Raw genomic sequence first — 17,866 nt, forward strand, 5'->3', positions numbered from 1 at the left:
GCTGGAATGGGAACAGGGAAGGGGCTGTTTATGGGTGAGGACAGTGCTAATGGAGGTTGAGGCCAGGAGGGTTACGGGAAAAAAAATGGTTCAAATGGGTGAGCACTATGGGACTTAACCTCTGAGGTCACTAGTCCCCTAGAACGTAGAACTACTGAAACCTATCTGACCTAAGGACATCACACACATCCATGCCCGAGGCAGGATTTTAACCTGCAACCGTAGCAGTTGTGCAGTTCCAGACTGTAGCGCCTAGAACCACTCAGCCATCCCAGCCGGTGGTTACGGGAACGTGTTATGTATTGCAGGGAAAGTTCCCATCTGCGCAATTCAGAAAAGCTGGTGTTGGTGGGAAGGATCCATATGGCACAGGCTGTGAAGCAGTCATTGAGATGAGGGGTATCATGTTTGGCAGCATGTTCAGCAACAGGGTGGTCCACTTGTTGTTTGGACACAGTTTGTCAGTGGCCGTTCATGTGGACAGACAGCTTGTTGATTGTCATGCCTACATGCAATGCAGCACAGTGGTTGCAGCTTAGCTTGTAAATCACATGACTGGTTTCACAGGTAGCCCAGCCTTTGATGGGATAGGTGATCTTTAGTGACCGGACTGGAGTAGGTGGCAGTAGGAGGATGTATGGGGCAGGTCTTGCATTTAGGAGACTGGAAAGATAAGGCACGGGAGATTTGTTTTTGTAATAGGATGGGAGGATAATTATGGTTAGTGAAGGCTGCAGTGAGACCCTTGGTATATTTAGAGAAAGACTGCCCGTCACTGCAGATGCGACAACCAGCAGGATCTATAGTCACTACTCAAATCCTTAGGCCCATCCCAGAACCTCTCCACAGAGTCCATCTCCCTACTTACCCCTACAACTCCCCACACTCCCACCTTCTACATGCTTGCTAAAGTCCATAAACCCAAACACCCAGGATGCCCCATTGTGGCCAGTTATTGTTCCCCCACTGAGAGAATCTCTGATCTCGTAGACCAACGCCTTCAACCTATTACCCAGAACCTATCCTTCTATATAAAAGATATCAACCACTTCCTCGACCGACTCTCTACAGTTCCTTTCCCTTTACCACATAATGCCCTGCTTGTCACTATTGATGCCACCTCCCTTTACACTAACATTCCTAATGCCCATGGCCTTACTGCTATCGAACACTACCTTTCACAATTACTTCTCCTTTGAAGGCATTACCTACAAACAAATCCGCGGTACGGCTATGGGCACCCGCATGGCACCATCCTATGCTAACCTATTCATGGACCATCTAGAAGAATCCTTCTTAAAAACCCAGAATCCTAAACCCCTCACCTGGTTCAGATTCATTGATGACATCTTTGCTATCTGGATTGAAGGTGAGGACACCTTATTCACGTTCCTCCAGAACCCCAACAACTTCCTCCCCATTTGCTTCACGTGGTCCTACTCAACCCAATAAGCCACCTTCCTAGATGTTGACCTCCACCTCACAGATGGCTATATTAGTACCTCCATTTATATCAAACCTACTAACCACCAGCTATACCTCCACTTCGACAGCTGCCACCCATTCCATGCCAAGATGTCCCTTCTGTACAGCCTAGCCACCCGTGGTCATCACGTCTGCAGTGACGATCAGTCCCTCTCAAAAAATACCGACAGTCTCACTGAAGCCTTCACAGATCACTATTATCCTCCCATCCTTGTACAAAAACAAATCTCCTATGCCTTATCTTTCCAGTCTCCCACCACCTCCCAAAGTTCCACAGTCCGGCCATAGAAGAGCATTCCCCTTGTCACTCAGTACCATCCGGGACTGGAGTAACTGAATTACATTCTCCACAAGGGTTTTGATTACCTCTTGTCATGCCCTGAAATGAGAAATGTCCTGCCCACTATCCTTCCCACCCCTCCTACCGTGGTATTCCACTGTCCACGAAACCTACACAATACACTCGTCCATCCTTACACAACCCCTGCTCCCAGTCGCTTACCTCATGGCTCATACCCCTGTAATAGACCTAGATTCAAGACCTGTCCCATACATCCTCCTGCCACCACCCACTCCAGTCCGGTCACTAACATCACTTTTTACACAGGTTTCAGAGCTGCTTTTTGATTGTTTACATTTGTTAAGACTATTAGTTGTCCATTTACATATCGAACATGTTTTAATTTCCTCATTTTTAATTTAGTCATTTATACATAGCAGAGTCATCCATAATGCCCCTCAGATTAATTTTGTACCAGTATGAAATGTATTGTAGTAATACTTTGATAAATGTTGTTGCTGTATTTTTGCCATGAAAAATGTTCTTGTACAGGATTTTTGACTCTTTGCAGGGGGTACTCTTCATATGTTTGCTTTGAATGAGATAGTTTCCTATGCTATCTCTACCATTCTACTTCAGATGCCCCAATAAGTTCCCGTGGTTGAAGCATTCAAAATACTTTGAGAGAGCAGGAACATTTTAACACAGGGAATTCATTACCTAGTTTACACAGATATCGAATAAGGTTTCTTGTACCTAGTAGGCTATGTCCTTCACAGAAACCAGTTAATTTTGCGGTTCAAAGCTATTTCATTAGAGTTAACTGAATTATTCAGCAGAGGGAACTCACAAAGATTGTGAGCAAATAAGAGAATATGAGATGACAGGGAGGTATTCTGCAGAATGTTGCATGCCGCCTTTCAGGAAAGAAATTCAGTCATTCAAAAGCCATCTGTTCTTAAAATGTTGTACATTTTCCACATGTTTCTAACACAAGTGCAACCATTTCACCATCACAAAATGATATAGAACTCTCTGCATCAAATAAAATGTTTTATTAGTTTTTGAAATTTATACTTGTATTGACAAACATTAAATGGAAATATCTTTCATTATTACACAGAGATTTCAAATTCAAGTGACAACACTTCAAAGTGCGAACACCAGCTATTAATTTTAATAGCTGAATCATTACCAGCACTTCACATTTCATACACATAACTGATTCATGTACATCCATTTGCACTCAGACCACCAGAAATGTAGTGTGAAACAATCTCCAAATTAAATTTACAGAATCTGAGTCAGTGGAGTATGTTGAATATGTGGAGTCACCAGAGGGTGAGCTAAATGTCTCAGTGACTCTGCCGAGTGCCAAATTAGCAAAAAATGTTGAAGATATGCCAGAAGAAACAACAGTGCATCAATACTGTTTCAGTCAAGGACGACATTCTGGGAGTTTTTATCTCAAATTGGGGGCTGCAGGTAAGGTATACTAACCACAATTTTTATTTTGAAGGATCATACTGCTTTTCAAACCTAATGGAAATTTTTCTTTACAGTGTTCTGCTTTGGACATCTAACACACTATGGACTTCTAATAGGATCAGAATTTATTTCATTGACATCAGCAACAGATGAAATTCAGTCTTGTACGAATGTTCCTATGCTTGTCCTGGATATTATTTATCCTGTGTACTCATTTTTCCAACTGTTTTTCATATTCAAATATTCAAATGTAAGTATGTACAGTACTACATTTATTGAAGACTTAATATCAATATTTCCTTCCTCCTTCTTTCCTAAATTTTCCCTGTTACTGGTTCAAATTAGTTTCAAATCCTCCAAGAAGACTACTTCACAGCAATGTTGGAGTTGTCTGAGTACGCATGAAACACATACTCCTCAGATCTAGAGCTAGTCCACCTCTGTAATATTCTTCACTGTTTTTCCTCCATTCTTAAAACAATACTGCATACTTTTATGTAATGATGCAACAACATATCATAATTAACTTTTTAGCTGGGAAGTTGTTTGGAGCATTATACTTCAAAAATTGTTGAGCTGTAAAATCTTCTGCCCTATTCAGAGCAAATGGTTATTAGAAACAGGCACAGACATTTACTAATGTGACAAAGCTAGAATCAGTCACATTATGACCTCATATACGTGATTTGTCATCATCATCATCATCATCATCATCATCATCATTACCTTGTACAGTTTCCTTTCACTGGCAGAGTCTGCTTGGAACACAAGCCTCTCTATTCCCTGCAGGCTTCCACCGCCTCTCTGTCACTACTTTGGACTAGTCTTTTCATCTCTTCAGGATGTTACCTTACATCCCTTTTATCTAATTGTCCTTAGCCTCCCCTTAGTCTCCTGCCAGCCATCCTAATCTCCAGCATTTTCATCCACACCACTTTAATCTTTTTTCCTTCATGCTATCTCATAGGGGTTGTTTGTGTATTATCTCCTTGCTCTTTCATTTCTCATCTTTTCCGTTATTGCTTACTTCTCAAAACCTTCATTTCCATTTACTTGCACATTACTTCTTTCTCTTCTCTTTATAATCTATATTTTATCGCGTAAAAAGGAATTATTATTGAATGTTTAATAAATCATCTTCTTACTGTTCTGAGGGACTTCTTTGTTCTGTATCATGCTCCCCTCAATCCCTGTGAGATTATCAGATTGCCTTGCCAGTTCACATATTTCTTGATCATTCCTTCCATTTTCCTGTGGCATACTCCCAGGTATTTAAACTTTCTCCTGTTTTCAAATGCACCCTTGCCAGTATCATTTTATTATAGGTCTAGCTTTTCTTCTTGTAATGATCACCAGCTCACATCTCTTTCCATTTAATTTTAGGCCATATTCTTGCATAACTTCTTCCAAAACAAGTAACTGCTTCTGTACTTCCTCATTGTTCCCACATACCATCAAATTATCGCCAAATAACATTGCTGCCATCATTTCCCCAATTTGTCTCACTTGTGTATGAAAAGTAATGGAGATAATGCTCTTCTTTGTTTCAGACAATTTCTCTGTGTCAGATGTCTTGTTCTCACTCTTCTCACTTTCATGTAAAACTTGCATCTCCCTGTACAATTCTTTTAGCCTCAGTACAGTTTTCTTCTCAATTCCTTTCTTTCTCAGTGCCTCCCAAACTATTTCTGAATACAGTGTTGTATGCTTTATGTAAATCTCTTTATGTAGATCTCCCAAATGGTTTACCTGGATCTGTCTGACTGCAAATATAAGATTTAGGCTGCTGTGGAACTCCAGGCATGAAGCCATACTGTTCTTCTGTCACCTGCATTTCCACTGTTTTTCTTCTTCACCTCTCCAGAATCTTCTCAAAGAATCTTGCGCATGGAATAAAACCCTACACTTTTTATATCCTTTTCACTTCCCTTCTCAAAGACAAGCACAATTCTGCAATCTTCCAGTCTTCTGTAGTTCTCATTTCCTTCCATACTCATCTTATAACTCTATACAGCCACATGCATCCCTGTCTTGTGTTGCTCTTAATTATTTTCACACTTATTTTTCCCAATCCTGACGACTTTCTCCCTTTCATGTTCTTTAGTGCCTCTTTCACTTCTATCCACATAATATCTTCCTTCACTGCTCTCTCTGGATTCCACAAATCAAATCACCAAAATGTTTTCTCCATAGTTCTATGGTCCTCCTCCTTCACTGCGTTATTTCCATTGTGAGTGTATGTGTTAAGTGCTTGTACAATAACAGCTTTTACCTATATGTTCCCAATAGCTTTTTACCTTTTGTTCATGCACACTGCAATTAAATTACTCTTGAGATATCATCTATTTACAACATATCTTGAGTTTTTCAGCATAGAATCAGATACTAATGTATCTATAGGTAATTCCATACACCTACATTTATAATCTACAAATGACTGTTCAATGTACATCAGAGGCTTCTTACCACTGTACAACATGTTAAGGTTTTTTCCAAACCCATTGATGTGCAAAATCTTAGAATAATGACTGCTTAAATGCCTCTGTGTGAACTGTTAGTCTGATCTATTGGAACTTTGTGAGCAGGCTTCAGTAGGATGGTTGACACCTATCTTCAGTTAGCAACAATTTTAAGTTTTTGAGCATTTCTATGATGCTCTCCCATGCATTAATCAAACTTGTGACCATTTATGTACTGTTCTTTTTTGTGGATGTTCAGTATCACCTGTCAGTCCTATTTAGTGTGGGTTCCATACATGTATGGGATCAATGGTCTATGACAGGTTGGATGAGAGATTTTTAAGCAATCTCCTTTGTAGATTGACTATTTTCCCAGTGTCTTACCAACGAACTGAAGCCTGCCACTTGCTTTACCTACTATTGGGTCTATATGATCATTCCATTTCATATACCCACAAACTGTTGCACCTAGATCTTTGTATGATTGGACTTATTTTTGTAAAGTCCAACTTTTACATTACTGAACATTTAAATCAAGTTGCTAATCTTTCCACCACTTTGAAATCTTATCAGGATCTTTTGGTTCATGTAACATGTTTTTTTCCAGTACATTATTCCTTCTGCTGTTACGAAAAAAATCAGTTTTTTGTTTCTAAATCTTCTGTTATTGTTGTTGTTGTGGTCTTCAGTACAGAGATTGGTTTGATGCAGCTCTCCATGCTACACTATCATGTGTAAGCTTCTTCATCTTCAAGTAACTATTGAAATGTACATCGTTCTGAATCTGCTTAGTGTATTCATCTCTTGGTCTCCCTCTACAATGTTAACACTCCACACTTCCCTCCGGTACTAAATTGGTGATCCCTTGATGCCTCAGAATGTGTCCTACCAACCAATCCCTTCTTTTAGTCAGGTTGTGCCAAAAATTCCTCTTCTCCCCAATTCTATTCAGTACCTCCTCGTTAGTTACGTAATCTACCCATCTAATCTTCAGCATTCTTCTGTAGCACCACATTTCAAAAGCTTATACTCTCTTCTTGTCCAAACTATTTATCATCCATGTTTCACTTCCATAAATGGCTACACTCCATACAAATACTTTCAGATAAGTCTTCCTCACACTTAAGTCTATACTTGATGATAAAAAATTTCTCTTCTTCAGAAAAGCTTTCCTTGCCAGAGCCAGTCTACATGTTGTATTCTCTCTACTTTGACCATCATCAGTTATTTTGCTCCCCAGATAGCAAAATTCATCTACTACTTTAAGTGTCTCATTTCCTAATCTAATTCACTCAGCATCACCTGATTCAATTTGACTACATTCCATTATCCTCATTTTGCTTTTGTTGACGTGCATCTCATATCCTCCTTTCAAGATACTGTCCATTCCGTTCAACTGCTCTTCTAAATCCTTTGCTGTCTCTGATAGAATTACAATGTCATCAGCAAACCTCAAAGTTTTTCTTTCTTCCCCATGAATCTTAATTCCTACTCCAAATTTTTCTTTTGTTTCCTTTAGTGCTTCCTCAATATGCAGATTAAATAACATCGGGGATAGGCTACAACCCTGTCTCACTTGCTTTTCAATCACTGCTTCCCTTTTTGTCTCTCTATTCTTATAACTGCCATCTGTTTTCTGTACAAATTGTAAATAGCCTTTCACTCCCTGTATTTTACACCCGCCACCTTCAGAATTTGAAAGAGAGTATTCCAGTCAGCATTGTCAAAAGCTTTCTCTAAGTCTACAAATGCTATAAATGTAGGTTTGCCTTTCCTTAATCTATCTTCTAAGCTAAGTCGTAGGGTCAGTATTGCCTCACGTGTTCTAACATTTCTACGGAATCCAAACTGCTCTTCCCCAAGGTCGGCTTCTACCAGTTTTTCTATTTGTCTGTAAAGAATTTGTGTTAGTATTTTGCAGCCATGACTTATTAAATGGATAGTTCAATAATTTTCACACCTGTCAATCGTGATTTCTCTGGAATTGGAATTATTATATTCTTCTTGCAGTCTGAGGGTATTTTGCCTGTCTCATACATCTTGCTCACCAGATGGCAGAGTTTTGTCTGGGCTGGCTCTCCCAAGGCTATCAGTAGTTCTAAAGAGTGTTATCTTCTCCCAGAACTTTGTTTTGACTCAGGTCTTTCAGTGCTCTGTCAAATTTGTCACGCAGTATCATCTCCCCTATTTCATCTTCATCTACATCCTCTTCCATTTCCACAATATTATCTTCAAATAGATCGGCCTTATATAAACCCTCTCTTTCTGCTTTCCCTTCTTTGCTTAGTACTGGTTTTCCATGATCACTCTTGATATTCATACAGGTGGTTCTCTTTTCGCCAAAGGTCTCCTTAATTTTTCTATAGGCAGTATCTATCTCACCCCTAGTGATATAGCCCTCTACATCCTTGCATTTGTCCTCTAGCCATCCTTGCTTAGCCATTTTGCTCTTCCTGTCAATCTCATTTTTGAGACATTTGTTTTCCTTTTTACCTACTTCATTTACTGCATTTTTATATTTTCTCCTTTCATCAATTAAATTCAATATCTCTTTGTGTTACCCAAGGATTTCTACTAGCCCTTGTCTTTTTACCTACTTGATCCTCTGCCGCCTCTACTGTTTCATCTCTCAAAGCTTCCCATTCTTCTTCTACCATATTTCTTTCCCCTGTATTTGTCAATTGTTCCCTAATGCTCTCTCTGAAACTCTATATAACCTCTAGTTCTTTCAGTTTATCCAGGTCCCATCTCCTTAAATTCCTACCTTTTTGCAGTTTCTTCAGTATTAATCTACAGTTCATAACCAGTAGATTGTGGTCAGAGTCCACATCTGCCCCTGGAAAAGTCTTACAATTTAAACACTGGTTCCTAAATCTGTGTTTTACCACAATATAATCTACCTTAAATCTTCCAGTGTCTCTGGGCCTCCTCCATGTATACAACCTTCTTTTGTAGTTCTTAACCAAGTGTTGGCTATGATTAAGTTATGCTCTGCACAAAATTCTACCAGGTGGCTTCCTCTTTCATTCCTTACACCCAAGTCCATATTCACCTACTGCTTTTCCTTCTCTTCCTTTTCCTCCTATCGAATTTGTCCCCCACGACTATTAAATTTTCATCTCCCTTAACTATCTGAATACTTTCTTTCATCACATCATATATTTCTTCAATCTCTTCATCATCTGTGGAATTAATTGGCATGTAAACCTGTACTACTGTGGTAGGTGTGGGCTTTGTGCCTATCTTTGCTACTATAATGCATTCATTATGCTGTTCGTAGTAGCTTATCTGTGCTACTATTTTTTTATTCAATATTAAACCTTCTATTAAATCTACTACCTTCTATTGAACTGAAGTAAGAATTACAAGGTATTACAAATGTTTAGGCATATGCAAAACATGTTACTTTTTCTCTTGTACTCATCAATAATAACAAAATTTAAAGGGAAGGGAAAAAACATAAAATGCCAGACAATGATTTGTTTCTTTTGCATTTTTTAGTCTTTTTCTTTGTAATTTAAAATGATTTTCTCAATGGCCTTATTCATTATGGTGATTATGTTATTGGCTAGTGTACACTCTTTACTGTCATTTTTCTTTCTTAACCTATCTTGAGAGTCACAAACAGATAAGCATGCACTGACAGTCCATATCTGGTTCCTAGATGAGATTTAAGTCTTCAGTTTCTCAAAGACAAATAATTGGTAAATTCCAGCATATCAGTGTCCTTCAGTTCGGTGAAAAAAAATGTCAGTGTCAAACAGGCCAGTTTGGAAAAATTCCCAAATTGTTGCAAAACTTGGTCAGTGTCTGTATAATTTGTGGCAGTTCTAGTGATAGTGGACAGATTTTTCCTCACCCAGTTCCAAATACTAATTGTTTTCTACCATAGATATATGTGCTCCATGTTCACTTCAGCCCTATGCACATGCATAAGGCTGGGAGTCAATTTGATGTTATATTTCTTAGCAAGAGTTGGGTAAGTTTCAGTGACGGCATCTAGTTACATAGCTCTAATATTTGTGGTTAAAATCTTTGCCTGGACATTTCCCCAAACTTATGACCAATTTGAGTAAGGATATTTGGTTGCCATAGGGTGCTTTGGAATGCACTGGATTAATTGTTAGTAGGCTCTTGCTGAGGACTGCTTCAGTGTAGCTCCTGCTGAGTACCTTGTTTCTTTGTCGTAGATGCAGACATAAATGTTAATTTTGCATTCTGGATCAATATAAATTGATGACCTTAAATTTGAATTTCAGAACACTTGGAAGATCTTTTCCACAATGCTTCATACACCTACCCTGGGTATATTACTTGTATGTTTTAGGAAAATATCATGCAATGTTGGTACAGATTTCTCAACCCCAAACCTTTGTTGATATACAGTATTGCTGTATTGAGAAAAGACAAGTTGAACAAACTATATCTCCAGATATGCCACACTGCACCTTGCATATTTTTCAGAAGTTTCTAAGACTGGAACTACACAATTGCACTTGGATAATATAGAAGCATTGATGTAATAAGCCATTTGTATTCTGTGTAGACTTCACAGGTTTTGGTTCTTTGGTGTAATTTTAATTGATTGCACCTTCTTCTTCCAGCTGAGCACTAACATGGGCAAGGGATTCATCATGATGACCATGTCCAAATGGTGTTTTTTGTCAACTGCAAGCAGCCATGGGTGCTGCCGATATAGGGAACTGGGCTCCAAGTAAATAAATTTGTCCATGTTGATTCTGGCTCTGCTGGATTTTGATATTCATTGAGTGTATCAGCTGCTCTGATCTCATCTTGCTCATCACTTAAAATTAAACTAGCTCATCATTTAAAATTAGACTGAGGTCATCTGCATACGTATTTACTACAATCTTCACCTCATACATACAGCATCCAGTCAATGTGGTCTGTAACCTCTAGAGAAGAGGTTCCATTGTTATTGCATAGAGAGAAACTCACAAAGGAAAACACTGATGGAGCATCCTCTGCAATTGTGTCTGTTTCAAAAGGTTGTCATTAACCTTGAGTCTACTGTGCACACTACATACACATTCATGACCAACTAAATCCTCACTCACAATTACTTCTCCTTTGAAGACATTACCTACAAACAAATCCACAGTACGGCTATGGGCACCCGCATGGCACCATCCTATGCTAACCTATTCATGGGCCACCTAGAGGAATCCTTCTTAAAAACCCAGAAGCCTAAACCCTTCACCTGGTTCAGATTCACTGATGACATCTTTGCTATCTGGCTTGAAGGTGAGGACACCTTATTCACATTCCTCCAGAACCTCAACAACTTCCCCCCCCCCCATTTGCTTCACCTGGCCCTACTAAACCCAACAAGCCACCTTCCTTGATGTTAACCTTCACCTCAGAGATGGCTACATTAGTACCTCCATCCATATCAAACCTACTAACCACCAGCAATACCTTCACCTCGGCAGCTGCCACCCAATCCATACCAAGAAGTCCCTTCTGTACATCCTAGCCACCTGTGGTCGTCACATCTGCAGTGACGATCAGTCCCTCTCAAAAAATACCGACGGTCTCACTGAAGCCTTCACAGATCACTATTATCCTCCCATCCTTGTACAAAAACAAATCTCCCATGCCTTATCTTTCCAGTCTCCCACCACCTCCCAAAGTCCTACAGTCCGGCCATAGAAGGGCATTACCCTTGTCACTCAGTACCATCCGGGACTGGAGTAACTGAATTACATCCTCCACAAGGGTTTTGATTACCTCTTGTTGTGCCCTGAAATGAGAAATGTCCTGCCCACTATCCTTCCCACCCCTCCTACCGTGGTATTCCGCCGTCCACGAAACCTACACAATACACTCGTCCATCCTTACACAACCCCTACTCCCAGTCCCTTACCTCATGGCTCATACCCCTGTAATAGACCTAGATTCAAGACCTGTCCCATACATCCTCCTGCCACCACCTACTCCAGTCCGGTCACTAACATCACCTATCCCATCAAAGGCAGGACTACCTGTGAAACCAGTCACATGATTTACAAGCTAAACTGCAACCACTGTGCTGCATTGCATGTAGGCATGACAACCAACAAGCTGTCTGTCTGCATGAATGGCCACCGACAAACTGTGGCCCAAAAGAAATGGACCACCCTGTTGGTGAACATGCTGCCAACCACGATATCCCTCATCTCAATGACTGCTTCATAGCCTGTGCCATATGGATCCTTCCCACCAACATCAGCTTTTCTGAATTTGCGCAGGTGGGAACTTTCCCTGCAATACATTCTACATTCCCATAACCCTCCTGGCCTCAACCTTCATTAGTCACTGTCCTCACCCATCCAGCCCCCTCCTTGTTTCTATTCCAGCACTACACAGCCGCCATTTCACCGCCACACCCAGTCTTCCAATTTATTTTTGTTTCTCTCCTTTCCGCTACTTACCCCCTCCCCCTTCTGCACCTTCTCTCCTGCCCTCTGTCTAAACTGCAACACTTCCCTGTCCGCCACTCCCACCATACTATCCCTTCCCCTCCCCGTCCCAGCCTCCTCCTTACCCCCACCCAGTCGTCACACACATCATGCACTGGTGCTGCTGCTCGCAGTGTAGCTTCAGCTCTCTGAGACTGCAGACGTGTGTGCACGCGCGCGGGTGTGTGTGTGTGTGTGTGTGTGTGTGTGTGTGTGTGTGTGTCTGTGTGTGTGTGTGTGTGTGTGTGTGTGTGTGTGTGTGTGTGTGTGTCTACTGCTGACAAAGGCCTTAATGGCCGAAAGCTGTAATTGTATGAATCTTTTTATTGTGCCTATCACGACTCAGCATCTCCGCTATATGGTGAATAGCAACTTTCCTTCTCTGGTATTGCTACATTCCATCCTGGATTTTCTATTGTTTGACATGTATTGATAATTTTGATGAATTTCCGATCAAATTCTATTTTATTCATGATTCATAAAAATTATGATTAATGTACTCACTATCATCAACATCATAGCACATGCATGAAGTTTATGTTTTTTGTGAAAGATTGCTCTATAGTGCAGTGAAATTATTAATTTCCATATTTACTCTAGGCTGAGAATTCAGAGATTAGACATTGAAGTAGATAGCAGTTGTCACTATTAACACTGTGTGTCTGTGAGTTAAATAGCTCTGAACCTTTCACTCTAATAAGATTTTTTGTAATTAATACCAATAGTCTTAAAACTTTGCTGAAAAAAGATGTTTCAGATATTGTTCCATATCAAGAACAGTAATTTATTCCTTCGTTATACAGGTTATACATTGTGATGATTTTGTTGCCTTAAAATTCCACAGGTAATAATAAATAAGCTACAGATTTTAGGAAGATTTGCATTGATGCACTGTATAGCAACCAGTATTTGCTTCTGGATGTGGACCATCATGCGTGAAACACTGCTTGCTCTGAATGGATATAACAGTTCAAGTGAAAACTACATATCAGTGTTGGAAAGCGAATCTCCTGTTGCTAATTTATTTAAAAAATTAAGATCAGTACTGATGGGTAAGTATAAACCAAATTCTTTGTATATCTACAGAGGGAGGTGATTAGTTAGAATGAGCTCTATCTGTTTTGTTACTTACAAGTAAGCCTTACGGACTGGCCCTCTTTGACTTTATTCACACTTAATTGAAGGCCATTGCCAGATCATTAATTTCTGAAAAACTCAAACAATCCACCTTTGAAGATTTCCAAGTGCTATTAAGTGCAAAATATTCATAATTATTAATTCAGTCATTGGTAGGCCGAGTGTGAAATGTAGAAGACTGGTAACTATAAAGTTGCTGGTTAAAATCTCATTAGTAGCTATACAGTTTATTTTCTTTCATACCAATTCCATGTTTGTTGACATCAGAAACGTCAATTAACAAATACTGAACCATATTTTTTTAAATAACATCTCTTTATTTTTTTTACTGATCATATAAAAATAAATTCAAAATTAGTACAGATGTGCAAAATATCTTTATATATATTCCACCTCTAGAAATAAAAAAGTATTTTATTATCTATTTGATGGTTTGCATTTTTGCACCAAATTGTATTTTATTGTGAATACTGGCATTTTCACAAAAGTGGTAATTAAAAATAAAAAGATGTTATTTTTATTAAAAAGTTATGATTCAATATTTTTGTTAATAAATATGAATTTTCTTAAAAATGTTGCTACTAGCAAAATACATACTGCAACATTAGATTAATAGACTTTTATGCTAAATGGTTAGCTACCAATGACTATGTTAATAAATTACAAATATTTTGTACTTACCAACACTTGAAAATCTTGTAATTTTCAAAAGCAATTTTTCCACTTTTTTCTTCTTAAATTGCATTGTAGTGCATCAGGAAATTGATGTCTGGGCACTGAGCTTCAAATCATTTCTTGGCCTGACACTTGATGCAGAGTTAAACTGGTCTGATCATGTGAATGATATTTGCAAAAAGCTATGTACTACCATATATGTCCTAAGAAAACTGCCACCTTTTTGTAACATCACCACTCTGAGGCAAATATATTTTGCACTATTTGAATCCCATCTAAGCTATGGGATAGAGGTATGGGGATCCAGCAGTAAAGATAATATGAAAAGTGTACTTATCTTACAAAAGAAGGCACTTAGAATTATGGGAAAGAAATGTGCCAGGGAGTCCTGCAGAAATTTGTTTAAAGAATTTAAAATACTAACTGTTCATAACCTGTATGTACTGAAGATAATCATTATGGCAGTAAACAGTAACAAAACACTTAATATAGAAATACACAATCACAACACTAGAGGTAGAGAGAGACCCCACATCACATCTCATAGAACAACACTGTATGAGAAAAGCCCTCACTATGCAGACGTAAAACTACTGAATTGCTTCCACCCTAATATCTCCAAATTGCCCATTACAAAACTAAAAACGAAATTAAAATTATGGCTCCTAAACAATCCTGTATATTCAATAGATGAGTTTCTAGATTTAGTACACTCGTATGATGGAAGACCATCTATCTAAAAATATATGTAACCTCAGTTCTTAGACTGTGTCACAAACTGTAAATATTTGAATGTCAGATATGAATACTGTGTCACAAACTGTAGATTCCTTAATCTAAGTATGGCAATAACAAATTTTTTTATGTATAGTTCATATATGTAACTCTGTTCTCTCAACTAAATTTAGAAAAAGTTGTGTAAATAAAAGTGCCAGACAATAATCTGTAACCCTAGTAAGTAAGGCTCTGACTTATCCAGAAGACTGGAACAATCTTTTTTTGTAATCAGTTGATGTTGGATCAAAATAAATAAACAAATAAACAATAAACAAGGACGAGCCTGTAAGATCCCCTCGTTAATGAAGAACTCACGATATATTAATATTGCCTTTTCAGTTACTATCAGAGCAATTAACCCTAAAATCAAAAACAGAGTAATTATTTAGATGAAGAAACTTCTCGTGCCATTGTTTCATAACTGATACAAATGACTGCTATAAAAAAAGATGTTATGGAGCCCAAGAAGTTCATATGAAGGTGAAGGGATAATATTAAGAAATAATAGCATCAGAGGTATAAAATCTCCCTAGACCTCATTAAAGCATTTGACATAGCATATCGTGAGATACTTGTACACGATGTATCAGTAATAGTTTCACAAACTTTGGGGGCAGATTCATTACATCAAAACAAGAAAAAATTATATATAAGCATATATCCAAAATCTTTAATTTTGAATTATTTATGAAAGTTCTCATTTATTGTAATTCAAGATAAAAATCCAGTGAATGACATTTGCAGCCAACAATTAAAATACTTTTTTTAGGAATGTAAGTTATGTTGTTGATAAAGTCAATCTGCTGATGCATTTATAGTATCCTCAATGGTGATGTATTGATATGGAGACATGTTTACAGTATTTCTCTGTTTATTTATTTATGTATATATTTTACAGGGCAATATTAAGCCATTCAAACACTATCTTACATCTAAACTATCATTTTTGTGCATTTGATGTTAGTCCGTTTTGAAGATTTCACATTTGTAGAAGTAGTAGTAAGTTATCTGATAAGGGTTCCATTTAACTTCAGCAATATATTCATTTCTTCAGAAGGCAAATATAGTTTTGATATACAGCTGGAAGAATTTAAAGGGATAGTGGTTGTATCAAAACACATTTCCAGATAGAAGACAAATGTGTCATCTATACTGTTCTTAATCATCATGTTATTGGGAAAATCTTCGTAGCATCACAAATAGCTGACAGAGAGATCAATATGTTCTTATGCATCGAACCAGGAAGGCTCTTGAAGGAAATGTGGGTGTCACCACACATCGTATTTCTGTTATATGTGAAATCAGAACGAGTACTTCATAAGGTGTTCATGTACCATCTTCAATGTGTACAATGGCCAACCATGAAAGAACTCCTGCAGATAGACGACAATCCTTGTGGTGCAATTCATAGTGTTGTGGGCTGGAACTGTAGATGCTGATTACAAGAACTTTATTTAGATCACTCTTCAGGACTTGCTACATGATGTGCCACTGCAAGTAAAACATGTGGTTTGTGTAAGATGGGTTGCCAGCATATATTAATTATATTGACTGAGGTGCATTGAATGATGTCTAACATGTCAGAGGACTGGTTCCATGTTCTCCTGAAGACAGTCATTTAGATTATTACTTATTGGGGGTACCTAAATGTTTCTTAAACAAACATTACTCATGCACAAACATTTCAGTTTATTATAGGACCATGAAAAAATGTTGATGCTGTGCACACTTATTTGGAAGACTGCAATGATTGCAGTATAACAAGGGCATAAGGGATTAAATTAGCCAACTGATGACAGAAGATCAGCAACTGACAACTATGACTAAATAAGTTTACTTTTACTCACAATCACAAATAATTTCTACAGCTATTACAGATTGTGATGGACATTCTCAGACAGATTGAGAGTCATAGTAAGGCCGACTTTCTGATGATGATATCAACTTGAGGCCACTAATAGATGCAACTGGGACTGAAAATAAAATTATTTCACAAGTGAAAAAGAGTGTGCAAGCAAGTGGAAGATGCTCTAAATATTTGTAATGGATTTATGACATGAGTACTTTGTAACATGTTTTTTCGCTGACAACTGAAAAATTAATATTCAGTATTTTTCAATTTTCTGCTGAAAACAGATTTTGTTAGCTCGTTATTTATATACGACAAGTCTCGTTTTGACAGTCTGCCATTTTTAAGTAATTCTGCAATATATAGTTTTTTGTACAAAAGTATAAAAATTTAAAGATTATCTTATGTCTATTTCGGTAGATACGGGTATTTACATTTTATGTGTCTTGGAGTTGTGTTGAGAATTTTTTTCAATTTCCTTGCTGTTGAAGTTTGCCACAACATGCAATGTACTGAGGATGTATCATACACTAACAAATACCTGTCGTACCTATCAAACTCCAACAACAGGAATCAACTCTACTTTCCCACAGAAGGGAAAGTGAACAACCTAAAATTAGCAGATGGCTCATCTACTGAGGGAAACAATCTCAGTCAATGAATTATGAAAACCAACACATCATTAGTTTAAAAACACTTGCTTTAAAGACAATAGTTCACATTCAAAAAGTCATCAATGCATTATTATTTCAGTACAAATTGAATTGGTCTCATGTCTGCCCGTGCATGGAAAGCAGTTTGCTGACAAATTATGTACTTGTGAATCCAAAAAAGATTTTACGCAGTGCTCAAAAGACAACCAGCTACTGGTATTTCAGAAGCACAGATATATATGTCAGTCCTAAGGTCAAAATAAATATTCAAAAGGCCGTACTCAGCTTGCATACCCAAGTGGTACTTTGCCATGTAAACAACCTCATCCAGTCAGTGTCCACCGCAAAAAGACGCTGAAAACGTTCCTGCATGCTCTCAGCTCTGTGGCTCATGTGACCCTTACCCTAGACAAAACTCCATCTGCGGCCAACCTCATTTGGTTGCAAATGGTCATTTATATTTAACATTTAAATCATATTCTTTAAAATTATTTATCACAAAATTTAAAATTTCTTTCATTTATAATTGTTATAAAATTCACATTTTTTTTGTTTTTAGATCATTACATCACTGGAATCCACATAAACTAGTCAAGAGTCTT

At 38.0% G+C, this 17,866-nt stretch overlaps 1 protein-coding gene across 1 annotated transcript in view; it reads left to right on the top strand.

Moving 5' to 3' along the window:
• Positions 1 to 17,866, top strand: part of LOC124606004 — a 213,944-nt gene that overhangs the window by 164,780 nt on the left and 31,298 nt on the right. Inside the window, exons 12-15 of the mRNA XM_047137966.1 lie at positions 2,337 to 2,339; positions 3,062 to 3,250; positions 3,328 to 3,503; positions 13,018 to 13,225. Coding sequence (XP_046993922.1) covers positions 2,337 to 2,339; positions 3,062 to 3,250; positions 3,328 to 3,503; positions 13,018 to 13,225 — 576 coding nt within the window. The remainder of the gene's footprint in view (positions 1 to 2,336; positions 2,340 to 3,061; positions 3,251 to 3,327; positions 3,504 to 13,017; positions 13,226 to 17,866) is intronic.

This window comes from Schistocerca americana, chromosome 3, assembly GCF_021461395.2.
Source record: "Schistocerca americana isolate TAMUIC-IGC-003095 chromosome 3, iqSchAmer2.1, whole genome shotgun sequence".
Classification (NCBI taxonomy): domain Eukaryota; kingdom Metazoa; phylum Arthropoda; class Insecta; order Orthoptera; family Acrididae; genus Schistocerca; species Schistocerca americana.